The following is a 16,157-nucleotide window of genomic DNA, read 5'->3' on the forward strand; positions in this document are numbered from 1 at the left end:
AGCCCCAGTCCATGACTGTCAGAAAAATTTCTTAATCGTGGGATGATTTGCCACCTGCCACTAAGTAGTACATTTCCATTGCATTTTTAATGACCCCCAGAAAGTAGCCTCAGGAAAAAAAATTGTTTTAAAAATTCTTAACATGTATCCCTAACAGATCAAGAGAAGTGGAAATTTAAGATCAATATTATGTTTTTCTGGCAGGTGGGGGTGATACAGAGGAGGGAGAAAGAAGGCATAAACGTTTTAAGATAAAAGCTTTGGGTCGGCTCTTGGTAATTTATGACGGTGCTTCTCAAATTGTAAAGTGTAGTCGAATCACCTAGGGATCTTGTTAAAATGCAGATTTTTATTCAGAAAGCCTAGGGTGGGGCCTGATCTTCTGCATTTCTAACTAATTCCCAAGCGACTCTGTAGCTGGTCCTTGGAACACTTTGAGTTACAAAGTGTAGAGTGCTTGTTTCAAGGTCCAAATTCAAGGGCAGCAATTTTTCTCTTAATCTCTCTGGCTTTCAGTGGTCTAAAATAAACCCATAAAACCCTTTCCTCTAGGATAGGAATTCATTAAATTGACGAACCTAACCTAACAGGAATTAGGGCAGCTTTTTGAATTCGTATAGAAGGGAATACATCATTTTGGGCTGCTAATCACTACTCCAGGGAGGCCAGTTCCAAGCTATTCCTGTGCATCTGGAGCCCTCTAATGGCTCCAGGTACCCACAGCCAGTCAAGTTTAAATTCAAACAAAAGTTCCCTAGCTAAATTGTGGGAGGCGAAAGATTTTAGAGACTCTTCAGTTTTTTTTAAATTTTATTTTATTTTTTAAATTTACAATATTGTATTGGTTTTGCCATATATCAACATGAATCCACCACAGGTATACACGTGTTCTCCATCCTGAGCCCTCCTCCCTCCTCCCTCCCCGTACCCACTATGGAGAACAGTGTGGAGATTCCTTGAAAAACTGGAAATAGAACTGCCTTATGACCCAGCAATCCCACTGCTGGGCATACACACTGAGGAAACCAGAAGGGAAAGAGACACGTGTACCCCACTGTTCATCACAGCACTGTTTATAATAGCCAGGACATGGAAGCAACCTAGATGTCCATCAGCAGATGAATGGATAAGAAAGCTGTGGTACATATACACAATAGAGACTCTTTAGAATCGTCGAGACCAAGGTCCAGAATACCTGCCTAACAGTTGCAGAGTATATTATCCAAACTTTGGGCAAATTGTGTTGGGGGAAATAAACTGTCTATTGGGAATGGCAGTTAAGAGTACATCTTCAGGTGAATTGTGGTAAGGATGACACATCTGAGTAGTGATGTAAAAAAAAAAAAAAGGAATTTAAAAAATAGATCTATAGGTAGTAAAAAAAAAAAGCATACATCTTTGAATCTGACTGATTTTGAGGCTTCTAAAAATCTTAAATTAGGTTCAATAAATGTGAGAAATGCTCCTGAAAAGCAAAATATTATACTCACTGCAAATTAATCTGATGCTAATAATCTAATTCAGTAGTTATCAAATGTGATTCTCAGACCAGCAAAATCAACATCACCAAGAAAGGTATAAGACATGAGAATTGGTGACCCCACTTAAATCTACTGAATCAAAACCTCTGTGGGTGAGGCCCAGTGATCTGGGTGCTAAGGAGCCCCCAGGGGACTCTGATGCCTGCTGAAACTTGCATCATCAACCTAATAAAGGGCTTCCCTGGTGGCTCAGACAGTGAAGAATCTGCCTACAATGTGGGAGACCTGGGTTTGATCCCTGGGTTGAGAAGATCCCCTGGAGGAAGGCATGTCAACCCACTTGAGTATTCTTCCCTGGATGGACAGAGGAGCCTGGCAGGCCACAGTCCATGGGGTTGCAAAGAGTTGGACACGACTGAGCAATTAAGCACACACACACCCTAATAAAATCAAAACCAGACCCTTAGAATTGCAACCCAGTGGATTCCAGAAAATTAAAGAACAAAAACCAAACAATCCTTAACTTAAGAGTTACCTGATGTACTTTAAAATTTTACCAGTTAACACATTAGTTTTCTGTGGTACCTACCTGTGTGTGGTGCTTCCCTTTGTCATGACGACAGTATGATGAGTCTCGAGGTCTTCCCACCCACGCCAAGTACTTGAAGCATTAATTATCAAAAAGTGGTACCTATTCTACTTCTCTTACCTCCACTTCTCTAGCACGAAAAGTTGTCAGTTCAGGAAATTGTGGGTGTGGGAGACCTTAGGTCAGGAGCGGGAGAGTCAGGATGCATTTAGCACTAAGGTGGAGAGTACAGCTTAAGTGGGTGATTTTACCACAGCCCGTGTATCTCTGAAAAGGTTGGTACCCCCAGGGATGCAACTCTGTGCACACGAAGCAATCTGACAGGAGGAAAGGCTTTTTTCCAAGTACTACATCCTCCTACTGTGGTTTCTTCTGTTCTCCTTACCAGTCATTGCATCTTGGTTCTACCACATTACTTTTTTCATGGCCTTGAGAACATTCCTTAATTTCTCTAAGCCCTAACTTCCGCATTGTAATATTAGGGTCGTAACACCTACTTCATAGGGTCACTGCAAGCGTGGAATGAGACAGCGCATTAAAGGGCTTAGCACAGTGCCTGGCACTCCAACATTTCAATCAATTTTTATTGCTAGGTGCAATTAAAAGAAAAACCCTCAGCAGAGGTGGTTCACAGGGAGTCATGGCATTTGGCTGACTAGTTCTTCAACAAAAGTCAGGCATTCCAGCTCATAAGCATGTTTCACAAGATTTTACGAATACCATAATATAACTCAATAGATTTTAATTAAAACAATATGTTGGTGTATGGGCAAGATATATGCATTCACTATTTTTGAAGGCATATTATTTATTGAACACACTTTTTATGATAATGTGTATAGTAAACAATGGGTCATTTTGGTTAATTTAAACTGCATAAATTATCAATTGCTCTTATTCAAGAGAAGATCATTGTAAAAGGTTTGTGTTTCTTTTTCTTTAACTGATGGTATTGTGTTATGGTCTTATGGCTTCAAATTTTCAACCCAGTTTTGACAATGCAATGGATTATAACACAGGAGTTTTGTAAAGATAGTGCTCACCTCCAAATCCAGGTCTCATTGCAAAATCATGGTCCTCTATGTGGAGGATTTGCTTATATTTCAGGGGCCACACTTTGGTACTGTCTTCCTTCCTCATTTTAGTTTCTTGTTTGCTGTACCTCCAAGGGAGAAAAATGCTTTTGAGATACATGTGCTTCTGGATATTTTCATTTAGTTTAGCTTTCTGTGCTCAACATGCTATGGTCCAAAGTATACACATAAAGCTCATTTTCTCAGTTCATATTACATACAGACAAAGATCAACCAACATTTACTCTGGGACAGGTAAGGTAAAGTACCTTCAATGACACACTTGAGTGTGGATGTGGTCCTGACAATGTGGTTTTTAGTAGGGAAACCTGGTCACTAGCACGTGGGTGGAGATGATCAACATTCAGACCCATGCACCCCAACCCAGATCAACTAAACCAGAACCAGAGAACACAGGGCCTAGGAATCTGCATTCAACGTGGTACCTGAGTGATTCTTGGAGTCACAGAAGTTAAACTACCTCTTGCACTAAGATAATGTTAAGAAAAAGCAAAACAAAAGACCTGAAAATTGTAAACTGATGAAAACAGTGTTTTACAAAATGTGCAAAAAGTATAGGTGCTGCTTGGGATTCAAGGAAGAATCCCTGTAGTAGATTCTGGAACTGAGGGAGGGCTATGGGCATGGAGAGGAATCCCAGGGGAAAATGGGTGATCTGACAGTTGACTGGACCTAAGACTGGTCCAGTGGTGAAGCAGGCGCACTTCCTAGGGCCAAGGCAAAGTGGGTGGCCTTTCCGGTGTGCGTGGAGACCTGACCTGGGAGCGAAGCCCGTGGCTCCCTGGGCTCTGAACTCAGGCAAGTTTCTGGGTCTCCCTGACTCATTTCCTGTGACACGTACTTCCCAGACATGTTCTAACTCTGTAAGTGACGTGCAGCCAACTTCTTGTCCCAGGTGCCCGAGACCTTGCTCAGTCCCTCTTCCAGAAGAACATTCCTGGGCTCCCCTGGTGTCTCAGTGGTCAAGAGTCCACCTGCCAATGCATGAGACACAGGTTCCATCCCTGGTCCGGGAAGATCCCACATGCCGTGGGGCAACGAAGCCTATGCACAACTATTGTGCCTGGAGAGTGGCAACTGCAACAAGAGAAGCCACCAAAATGAGAAGCTTGCAGTTGGAGAGTAACCCGGCTCGCTGCAATTAGAGAGAGCCCGCATAGCAATGAAGACCCAGCACAGCCATAAATAAATAAATGAAATTATTTTTTTAAAAAGAACATCCCCATCACCATCACTGTCATTGTCTGCAGCAGCAATAACACAAGACGCTGAGGGCTCTACTAGGCAAGTTCTACTTGCTCTTTCTTGATTGGCTTTTGCATTGATACATATCTTCTTCAGGAATACACATCAATTTTTAACATAATACTTGTGGACACAATTTCTTAACTCAATACTTTGATGGTGAGAATTTCACATCCTGAAGCAGCTGGTTTAAGAAATATGTCCAGGTTTATGGGCACCGGAGAGCACCCATATGATCTTTCAGTACAGAAGTTTCTGACTGAAACCCTCAGAGATTTATGTATGCATTTTTGCCATTAATAGAAATAGGGAAGTTGGAAGAACAAATCTGATTTTGTGTAGAAGACAAATGAGTTTGATTTTAAACACAAGTCATTTTATCCTATGAATAATTGACACAGAGAACTATTTCTTCCAAGGATCTCTTAACTAGAAAACCTCTTTCAAGGAGCTAGAATGATCCTTTGATTGAAAAAGTAATAGCAGCTAGTTTTTATTAAATGCCTATTGTGTTCCAGGCCCCCTACCACATGTTTTGTAAGTACTATATTCTTTGGCATGAATCTCAGTTACCAGGTTTGCTGGGCTCCATGCCCAGAGTTTCTGATTCCATAGTTTTAGGGTATGAGAATTTGCATTTATAACAATTTCTCAGGAGAACTACCGGTCTGGAAAATAATAGACGTTTTATAAAAGCTAGCTGGTTATTATTTTAAGAAAAATTGGAATGTTACCTTCGGTGGAAATTCATGGAAATTTGTGAACTTCTTTAGTTATATAGCACAACGGCAATCTCTAGTACTCTTTTCAAAAACATAGCCCTCCAGAGATCGGAAGGGATGAATCTTAATTAAGAATCCCCAGAATACCCATCTCAGAAATTCCATCCAGAGGAACAAAAAAAATTTAAAAATTAAAAATAGAACATAGAGAAGCAAAGACAGAATGCCCTTCCCCCAAATATCACCCTGTCCCTGTCTGGGAGTTGTGTTATTTAAAGATATTCTGTATGTTGTTATCTTTTGCATGTAGCTTCCCTAATGGACAAAAAAAATCCTAATAAATTTCCAGAATCCTAATCCTCAAAAAATAAATAAATAAATAAAGAATCCCCAGAACAATGAACATGCAGCCTGCTACAAAAGGCAAGAGGCTTCCCAGGTGGCACAGTGGTTACAAATCTGCTTGCCAAGCAGGAGACAGGGTTCGATCCCTGGGTCGGGAAGATCCCCTGGAGTAGGAAATGGCAACCCACTCCAATATTCCTGACTGGGAAATCCCACGGACAGAGGAGCCTGGCAGGCTCCAGCCCATGGGGTCGCAGAGTTGGACATGGCTGAATGCCTGAGCATGCGTGTGTGAAAGGCACCCCTGGCAGTATCTGCGTGCACGCATGCCTCCTCTTACCTGAGGTCTCTATTTCTGTGCCGTGAGAGGTCCTGATTTCACTTACTTTTGACTTTATACGCCATCAATTTTTCAGAAAGATTTATGTGGCTTAGACACCCTCTGAAATAATTTTGAAAACCTCACACATATTTAAGTAGTCATCTTCAATTTTTTCATCATAACATTTAAAATTAAATATTGATAATTTAAAATAAAACTTATATTCCTCCTTTAAATGTATCCAATGAACCTGAAATACTCAAAATACGCATTTTAAAATACATGAATAAGCTCCTCTTTAAAAACCAAAAGTTTTGTCGCATTTCTTGTTTTCTTGAAACTTGCATTTCCATTTTATTTTCTTCATTGAATTTTATCACCTATCATACTTCTTTCCGAGAAGACATGTATACACATTGAAATAAATTCTTTTGTAGCCTTTATGACTATTAAAAATGGGGCAAAACATAACTCATATAAATGTTCATAAATAATTATTAAAATTATGATTATATTTTATTGGAGAAGTATTTCTTAATAAGGTGATGGTACATTTTCCCTATTTTGTGTATCTGTGTATGGATATTACTCATTGCACTTGTTATTTCTTGTGTCTTTTGATAAAGCCCCTGTAATAGATGTGAGGTGATATCTCATGGTATTGATTTACATTTCCTTGATCCTATTTTTCACTTCTATAGATGAAAATACAGAAAAACTTTGTTCATGGACATGGAATTGGAAGAAATTTTGTTTAAGGACTATAACTTAAACAATTCCTTCTTACTTATTTTTCAAAATTCACATTGTGGTATATCATCAAGAATTTTTTCTAATGATTTATAACCTGACAAATTAAGTGGGTTCTTTCTTCAATATTGTTGAAAGCAAAAAAAAAAAAAAAAAAAAAGGAAAGAAAGAAAAAGAAAAACAGAAAAAAAGGAAAACACCCAGTTTGGAAAAGGATGTGTTATTTAAACTAAAGTCATCAGCTACCTTAACAACAACATCTGTAATGGATTCTTTGTACCCAGGCAGGTTTTATCCACTCGTGTAACACACATAGTTAAGATTCAGACAAAGGAAGAGGTGTGTGTGCTTTTATTTTGCCAAATGGGACAGAGCAATCATTAGAGAGAGGCTACAGAGAAGACTGCAGGCAAATTTTCAGGAGGATCCATTTTAGGAAAGAGGTCAGAGGAAGTCAGAGATCCAGAAATAATTATTTTAAAACTTTTCATGCTCACATGTGCCTCTGAGAGCTTACATGCACCCTTAGGGAAACATTATAGTCTAGGAGCATAAGTGTCCTATCTGAAGACCCCTGACTTGGAAAAAAAAGCATACAAGTAGAAAGGTTAATAAAATGAAGACAAATAGAACAGACAAAGGCAAGAGAAGCAAATGTGCTTAATAAGGGAGGTTAATTTATGACAGAGAACCAGATTTAGCTCAGAACTTTCTGGTCTGATTCCATCTAAGAATCATTTGAAGCCCCTTTGTCTTCTGCCTTCTTCCCTTTCCTAGAAAAAATGATTCTGTTTTAGTCATTACTGAAAGAAAACTTTTGTATTAAATTGGAAAATTTTGCATGAAAATCTGAATTCTTCTTTTGAAAAATCAGGAAATCTAGTGACACCAGGCTGAAGTTCTCTTCCAAGAAGAAAAGTCTTAACCTGACCAGCCTCTGCCCCCAGAGGAACATTGAGCCTATAATTGCCTCAGTCTCTGCCAGTCACTTCTATCTTACTTCCAAGCAGTTTGAATTGGCAATCTCTAGGACACTCCAGTCCTCTTGCCTGGAAAATCCCATGGGCGGAGGAGCCTGGTAGGCTGCAGTCCATGGGGTCGCTAAGAGTCGGACACGACTGAGTGACTTCACTTTCACTTTTCACTTTCATGCATTGGAGAAGGAAATGGCAACCCACTCCAGTGTTCTTGCCTGGAGAATCCCAGGGACAGGGGAGCCTGGTGGGCTGCCATCTGTGGGGTCGCACAGAGTCGGACACGACTGAAGTGAATTAGCAGCAGCAGCAGCAGCAGCAGGACACTCCTGGCTTCTACATTAGGTTCTTGATGTGCTAGTAAACGTTTAACAAGAGACTCCAGGAAAAAAAGCCCTGTTTGTAGTGTTTGCTGATTTCCATACTGTCATCATAGCTGATTTCAAGCTATGGATATGACAGAGAAGTGTGTAGCCCATAGTATAGTATAGTACAATACAGTACAATGTAATATAAGTTTGTGTATGGTAGTATACTACAGTTTATATGATAAAATAGTATTCTATATTAGCATAATACACAATACTACCTATACAGTAGTATATTATACTATATAATTGCACACTACATAGTATATACCACACTATACTATATACTGCTGCTGCTGCTGCTGCTAAGTTGCTTCAGTCGTGTCTTACTCTGTGCGACCCCATAGACGGCAGCCCACCAGGCTCCCCCGTCCCTGGGATTCTCCAGGCAAGAACACTGGAGTGGGTTGCCATTTCCTTCTCCAATGCATGAAAGTGAAAAGTGAAAGTGAAGTCGCTCAGTCATGTCCGACTCTTAGCGACCCCATGGACTGCAGCCCACCAGGCTCCTCCATCCACGGGATTTTCCAGGCAAGAGTACTGGAGTGGGGTGCCATCGCCTTCTCCGATACTATATACTAGTATATAGTATATATAGTACTAGTATACCATACACAGTTACACTATACCATGTAGTATGTACTATACTACATTGAGTGCAGGAGGAGAAGGGGGATAACAGAGGATGAGATGGTTAGATGCAATCATTGACTCAGTGGACATGAATTTTGAGCAAACTCCAGGAGATAGTGAAGGACAGGGAAGCCTGGCGTGCTGCAGTCCATGGGATTGCAAAGAGTTGGACATGACTGAGTGACTGAACAACAATAACACAGCATAATATGTTACAGTTTAGTGTAGTATTTCTTCCAGACATAAATAGATATAAATAGTGGTATACATGATAGTATACATGATAGTAACATGTAGTAAAGTAGTTAGGAAATGGTGAACTTTAAGTATTTATTACTTTCATTAAAAATAATTTATTTAATTGTATGTCTATATAAGTTAATTTTTAATAAGTTTATTTTTAGCAGCCTTAAAATTTCACAACTGGCTCTTGCAAGCTGATTTATACAGAAACTGAGCACTCTGCTGATTACTCTTAAGGCTGAGACAGTATATTCTTCTTAACTCCCAACCCAATATTTGTCATTACAGAAGGCACTCAATACAATTGCTGAAAGGATGAATAAATATTCAGTAAGTCTGGATGCCTAATCTTGTTTGCATCACTGGGGAGCCAGATCTCTCCTCTAGGCCAAACAAGAACATTTTCCCCTGCCATACCTAATTTATTCACCAACTCCTCCTCTCCCCTACTCTGTTTTTAAGAAATAAAGGGATGAATCTTTGGATGAAAGATTTTTAAAGTATTTGGCTAAAAAAGGGAGTCTTTGGGCAAAAAGCAAAATTATATTCTGAATGTAAAGAGTTAATAGCCTATTTAAGGATAAACGGCCTGCCTGTAAGAAAACTGGCTCAAAATAATGTACATAAATGTGACCTAATTTATACAAATATACTTCCTAGTTTTCAAAGAAAGATCAAGTCTTCTTTCCACGTTCATTCTATTAGTTCTCTTGCATTATGAGTTGGCATTACTGACTCGATGGACATGAGTTTGAGCAAGCTCCGGGAATTGGTGATGGACAGGGAAGGCTGGTGTGCTGCAGTCCATGGGGTTGCAGAGTTGGACATGACTTAGTGACTGAAATGAACTGAACTGAACTTATGACAGAGTGGATTATTAATTCATTACTTATTTAATTATTGATAGTCAGATCATGTGTGGGGTAAAGAACCTCACAGCGTTTATTCATATACTAAGGTCTAAATTATCCTGGGTTCCTTACTCTATAAACTATCTTACATAGTAATTTCTGTATTTTTGTCAAAATGCCTTAAAATCTGCCTGAGAGGGTGCTGAGTGACAGCTCAGAAGCTGGCTGGCTGCATTACTCTGTTCACTGGGGAAATGCATGGCTTTCATCTTAAGTGGCTGCTTCTGAACCAGGGTGTATATTTTACGCCATCCCTAGAGTCCTAGAGGATTTTTCTTTGAAGAACAAAAGAGGTAGGTATAAATTTTAATGAATCATATTGTGGCTTATCACTTAGGATATAGAGAAGTGAAAACAAGCATTCTTGGCCCCATAGAGTAGAAAGCTCAGGGTTCCCTCTTCATTTAACTGGAGTCTAAAAATGAGACACTTCACATAAGAGAGAAATTCTCACACCACCGCAAAGAAAGATGTTTTCTTCTTGTCCATTAAATGACACTTACAAAATACACAGGGCAGATTTTTCTCCAGCAGTTTTCCCACCAATAGTGGGCTGGTGAGTCCCTATGACTATCTCCCTGCTTACCTACTCATCCACCAAGCAAACTGGGCAAACCCCCTACTGTTTAAGTCACAGATGCTATTTTAAGCAATCTCCATTTGTTTCAAAAGTAGATACAATATACTACTAAAACATACTAGATGTTATAAGCAGCCTGAAAAAAACACACAGCCTGGTTGGATAGCCTCACATTTCCTAAATATTGCTTGCCTAATTGCCTCAGGGAAGACAGGAAGTATTTAAACGGAACAAGACTTCATAACATCGTGGATCTGAATGTGGAAGCCAAGTCTGGAAGGGAAGTATGGGGGATGGTTTTTGATTTCTAAGAGCAGAGCAGGAATCAGGACTTGAGCGACTGCTTCTCCCCATTCCGCCACAGTGCTTTTGTTTTTGGTCATTAAACCTGAGGCTTCAGAAGGATTTATTAAATTTTTATGTTCTCTTTCCTGATCTTATAGTGAGCGCTTCATAAATATTCAAAATGTGAGGGCAGTCTGGCTGAAACATATGTCACCAAGGTTGGCTGGGTGATCTCACTCACTTTCATTCCTCAATTTCTCCTACTGGGTCTTTTTGGGAATCTTGCACTTGGCGAAAAGGAAAGACTTTCCCTAGGACAGGAGGTTATTCAATGGTTATTAAAGTTACCTGGGTAGTACTAGGCATTGCACTGAGGCTTTGCATGCATGCTCAGTTGCTCACTTGTGTCGGATTCTTTGCAACTCCATGGACTGCAGCCCCCAGGCTCCTCTGTCCATGGGATTTCCCAGGCAAGAATATGGGCGTGGTTTGCCATTTCTTTCTGCAGGGGATCCTCCTGACCCATGGATTGAACTCTTATCTCCTGAGTCTCCTGCATTGCAGGAAGATTCTTTACCACTGAGTCACTAGGGAGGCATTGCCTGTGTACTACGGTGACTAGTTGTTCTAGTTTGTCTGAGACTGAGGGGGTCTCTAGGACTTCTAGCGCTCAAGACCATGGCCGCTAAGTCGCTTCAGTCCTGTCCGACTCTGTGCGACCCCATAGACGGCAGCCCACCAGGCTCCCCCGTCCCCTGGATTCTCCAGGCAAGAACAATGGAGTGGGTTGCTATTTCCTTTTCCAATTCATGAAAGTGAAAAGTGAAAGTGAAGTGGCTCAGTCACGACTCTGAGTGACCCCATGGACTGCAGACCACCAGGCTCCTCCATCCATGGGATTTTCCAGGCAAGAGTACTGGAGTGGGTTGCCATTTCCTTCTCTGAAAGACCATGGAGCCCCAGGCAAATCAGATGAACTGGTCATTCTAGTAGAGAGCTATGCCCCGTCACTAGTAGGTCCAAATATACCCTGATTATTGATGATAGGATAATAATGACAATGTATTGACATTCAGGATGATATTTCAAAGACGATTTTCCAAATGGAAAATGAATCTTGAAAAACAACGAATGGGTTTGATGCCTTTCAGTACTGTCTCATCAATATACAGAGCTATATACACTCTGCAAGTACTTGACATCAGAAATCGGTACTTAGACTAATTTCCACTCCAAAATTTTTGATGGAACATTAAACTCATGTCATTATTAATAATAAATGCATTGCTCATTGGAGAAATACAATCCCTGAGAGAAGACTCATACAAGAGCCCTTTAACTACTTTGAATAAAATTAAGCACGTAAATGCCAGCATGGACCCCAGATTCTGTTCTTTCTATGATAACCAGAAGTGATTTATTTTGACGAGTGCTCACTCTCTCTAGGGACAATCACTGCTACAAATGTGTGCTACCATTAAAAATATATTGCCCATAGGTCTGAGGCAGCTGGTGAGAGAAATTGGGACTATAGTATGGCTGTCTTACCAAGTCTGTTCCACTGAAGAGGAGCAGCGTGGGTGGGGTGTCTTGATTTCAGCAACAGCAGAAGCATTTGGCATCAGTGTGATCCAGATGCAGGTGAAGAAGACCAACTGGGAAGCCAGGATCATCTCTTCCAAAAGAAAGAAATGTGGACGGATACAACCAATGCTGTTATCAATACTGCTTCTTCACGTGTCCTTTTAAAAGTAATTAGGGTCCCAGGTAAAAAGGTATCAAGGAAGAAAGAGAGACATTGCTTTCAGGGCTGTGTCCTTTGTTTTAGTAGGTTAAGTGGATTGACATCATTTAGAGGCAAACATCTGTCTGGATCATCAGCCATTCAAGAGAAACAAAGCAGATTTTTTCCTTCTCAGTTCCCATCCTCTAGTCCCTCTTTGCAGGGAAGGTTCTTAGTGGGATGCTTGATCCTGGACTCAATAAACTCACAGTGGCAGTCTTACGCAGACAAAGAAGTGAGGTTAGGCTTTAAGTCCCCTTAATCCAACACAATATCATTTGAATATATTTAGCGACTCAGCAAAATAATATGCTTAATGAGAACAAAGATGATTAGTTTAATCCAGAAAGGAATATTTCCCTCTCCAAATGTGTACAGATTGCCAGAGTACAAAAAAAATTCAATGATTATTTTGTCAAATAAATAATCATATTTCAAGATGATGGTTTATTCCATTGATATCAATCAAGTGGTTCAATTTAAGGTTTAATATGGTGAGCAGCCAGATTAAATAAGACGAGAAATTAGCCTTGGGCAGGGGGTAAGGAATTATGTTAAATTATGGCCACATAGGAGGTGAAAGATACTTTGCACATACTGAGTAGAAATAGTCCCTCTATAACGCAAAATGCCAATGCATGGGTATGATGGTGAAATTCAGTTTCTTCAACTGGAAATAAAAGGTGAGCAAGTCAGTGACAGCCGACTGTTTACTAGGACTGAAGAAGAACGCTGTTTTCTTCCCAGGAATACAGTGTGAAGGAAATTGTTAAATTTCCTCAAATTAATTTGTCTCCTTGACACTGCATATCTTGTGTTATTGCTTGATTCTGCTTATTTTGACTTGGGTTTCCTCTTCTCTTAGCCCATGTATTAACACCTCCTATGTTTTTTGGGGCAAGTATTTCCTCTTTAAAATATGTGTTTAATATAAAATATTATAAATATTACAAATATACAGAATAAAGTAATAAGTCTTTACCTTTCCCTTCATCCCCTATTTAGTGTTTATCACTGTATACAGTTATGCTTTTATATATATTCATAAATAATCTACAATTTTTTTTCACATTTCAGAAAACATTATAAAAATGGTGTTAAATTATGCCTTTACATCTGCAACATACTTTTTTCTCTCCACATTATGCTTAGATTTATTATGTCGATAATGCAGTCCTAGTCAATTCATTTTCAAGTGCCAATTAATACTTCAATGTGTGGATAATTAACATTTTATTTATTTATTCTTTTGCTGATGGGCATTATTTCTTATTTTCCTATAAATAATCTATTATAAGCAATTCTTCAGTGAATTTTGGTCAATATTTTCTTGTGTTCATATGTACCAGTTTTTTTAGGATAAATACCTAGGAGTAAAGCCTCTAGGATGAACAATTTCCACATCTTCAAATTTATAGGAGACTACCATAATGCTCACAATGGTTGCACCAATTTACAGCCTCACTAACAGTGCATGAGAGCTCTCGTTTTTTAAAATCTTTTTTGACTTTAATATAATCAGGTTTCTAAATGTTACCCAATCAATCTTTTAGGTTTAATTTTAATTTCTCTAGTGGCTAAAGGGAGAAGGCAACGGCAACCCGCTCCAGTACTCTCGCCTGGAAAATCCCATGGACGGAGGAGCCTGGTAGGCTGCAGTCCATGGGGTGGCTGAGAGTCAGACATGACTGAGTGATTTCACTTTCACTTTTCACTTTCCTGCATTGGAGAAGGAAATGGCAACCCACCCCAGTGTTCTTGCCTGGAGAATCCCAGGGATGGAGGAGCCTGGTGGGCTGCTGTCTATGGGGTCTCACAGAGTCAGACACGACTGAAGCGACTTAGCAGCAGCAGCAGCAGCAGTGGCTAAAGAAGTTCGAGCAATTTTTTTCATGTATTTCTGGGCCAGTAAGCTTTCTTCTTCTGCAAAGAGCCAGTCAATAGAAGAAACGTGAGAAAAGATGCTGGTGTTTTTGTTCTTTTCCCCTCAAAGTGTATGTATTTTCTCTCTCTCTGTCTCTTTTTCTTTAATTGGAGGATAATCGCTTTACAGTGCTGTGGTGGTCTCTGCAGGACATCAGCACAAATACTGGGCATATGCCCTGAGAAAACCATAATTTAAAAAGACACAAGCACCCCAGTGTTCATTGCAGCACCATTTACAATAGCCAGGACATGGAAGCTACTGCTCGGAAGCGGCTGTCACTTTGGCTGCTGAAGGATGTCATCATGGTCAAAGTTTGTGATCTCATGAGATCCAGGGCCCTGGCTCTTGACCCTAGCACTCACAACTACCTGAGCCTGTTCTCTTTGTTAAGTACCATTGTCTACATAAGTATTTCCCAAAGCAATTCTCGGCTATGTTTTGTCAAAAAAACATTCTGTGCTAAGTGAGTGTGGAAAACACTTTTTTTTTTTTGGTGTGTGTGTGTGTGTGTGTGTCTGTGTAGCAGTAAAACTTGCTTGTTGACACTGATATTTGAATTTCATAGTGTTTTCATGTTCTCATGAAATCCCTGATATTTGAATTCACTGATATTTGAATTTCATAGTGTTTTCATGTTCTCATGAAATTGAGGGGTGGGGTCCCTCCCCCACCCCTCAGTTAAACACTGTAAAAACCATTTGGCAGGATGAATACAGACCACTGGGTGTAATTTTCCAACCCCAAGTCTAGGCTGGGGATTCACAGTTCACATCACATGGGTCAGCAAAAGTGTTCTGGTCCTATAGCAACCAGGAGGATGTGATTTCAATGGTCTAGTCTCTGCTTATCTTACTGGATCTGTTGGAAACAGTGACACACCCGACTTCTCCCTTCTTCTTGAAATCTTTTCTTCACCTGCCCTCTGCTTTCCTGGACTTGCTTGTTTTTTCTTACATCTTGGTTATTCCTTCTCGGTTCTATTATTTGATCCCCCTTCCTCTATCAGATTTCACAGTACTTGAGTGGTTCTATGCTCAGTACTTTAGTACTCTTCCTTCCTTTCCTCTTGTGATCTCAGCCAGTTTCAAGGTTTTGAGAATGATGTGTAAGCATGTGTGGCTCAGTTGTGTCTGACTTTTTGTGACCCCATGGTCTGTAGCCTGCCAGGGTCTCCTGTCCATGGAATTCTCCAGGCAAGAATACTGGAGTGGGTTGCCATTCCCTTCTCCAGGGGATCTTCCTGACCCAGGGATCAAATCCAGGTCTCCTGCATAGTAGGCAGATTCTTTACCATCTGAGCCACCAACTGCCTGCTTAATGTTTTTACTTGGACTTCTGATAAGTATCTCAAGCTCAACACATCCAAAAGTAGGCTTGTTAATATCCCTCACCCCCCTAGCTCACCTACAGCCTTCTCTGTCTCAGCTGATAACAACACTGTCCCTTTTTGACATTCCTTGTCCAATCCATCTTAAAAACACATCCAGGATCCAAGGACTTCCCAGGTGCTGCTCAGCGGCTGCCCTGGCCTGTTAACCATCTTTATCCTTTGCTTGAAAGTTTGCAGTGGTGCTTTGTCTCCTTGCCTCTCCCCGTGCCTTGTTTCAGTTACTTCTCAACACAGCAACCAGTGATCTTTTAAGAATAAAAGTCAGATCAAGCTACTCCTCTCTTTAAAACTCTGCCGTGGCTCCTTTTCTTCTGTTTGCAAGTCTTTATGAAGGCTAGGTAATCTACAACTCCCCACTCCTTCTGCCTTCTGGCTTCTCCACTGTCCGCTCCACCCACCCAGTCTGTTCCACAAACTCTGGTGGTCTCTTTGCTGTTCCTCCAACATACCAAACACACTCACACGGCAGGGTCTTTGCATGGGTTGTCATCCTTGCCTGACCCACTCTATACACA

The 16,157-nt window shown here is 40.4% G+C and overlaps 1 protein-coding gene across 1 annotated transcript in view; it reads right to left on the bottom strand.

Moving 5' to 3' along the window:
• GABRR3 (gamma-aminobutyric acid type A receptor subunit rho3) overlaps positions 1-12,520 on the bottom strand; it is a 52,081-nt gene extending 39,561 nt beyond the window's left edge. Inside the window, exons 1-2 of the mRNA XM_025282459.3 lie at positions 12,091-12,520; positions 3,114-3,226 (exon numbers count right to left, since the gene is read on the bottom strand). Of these exons, the coding sequence (XP_025138244.3) occupies positions 3,114-3,226; positions 12,091-12,215 (238 nt within the window). The 5' untranslated portion in view covers positions 12,216-12,520. The remainder of the gene's footprint in view (positions 1-3,113; positions 3,227-12,090) is intronic.
• Positions 12,521-16,157: the final 3,637 nt, after the last annotated feature.

This window comes from Bubalus bubalis, chromosome 1 (genome assembly GCF_019923935.1).
Source record: "Bubalus bubalis isolate 160015118507 breed Murrah chromosome 1, NDDB_SH_1, whole genome shotgun sequence".
In the NCBI taxonomy this organism is placed as follows: domain Eukaryota; kingdom Metazoa; phylum Chordata; class Mammalia; order Artiodactyla; family Bovidae; genus Bubalus; species Bubalus bubalis.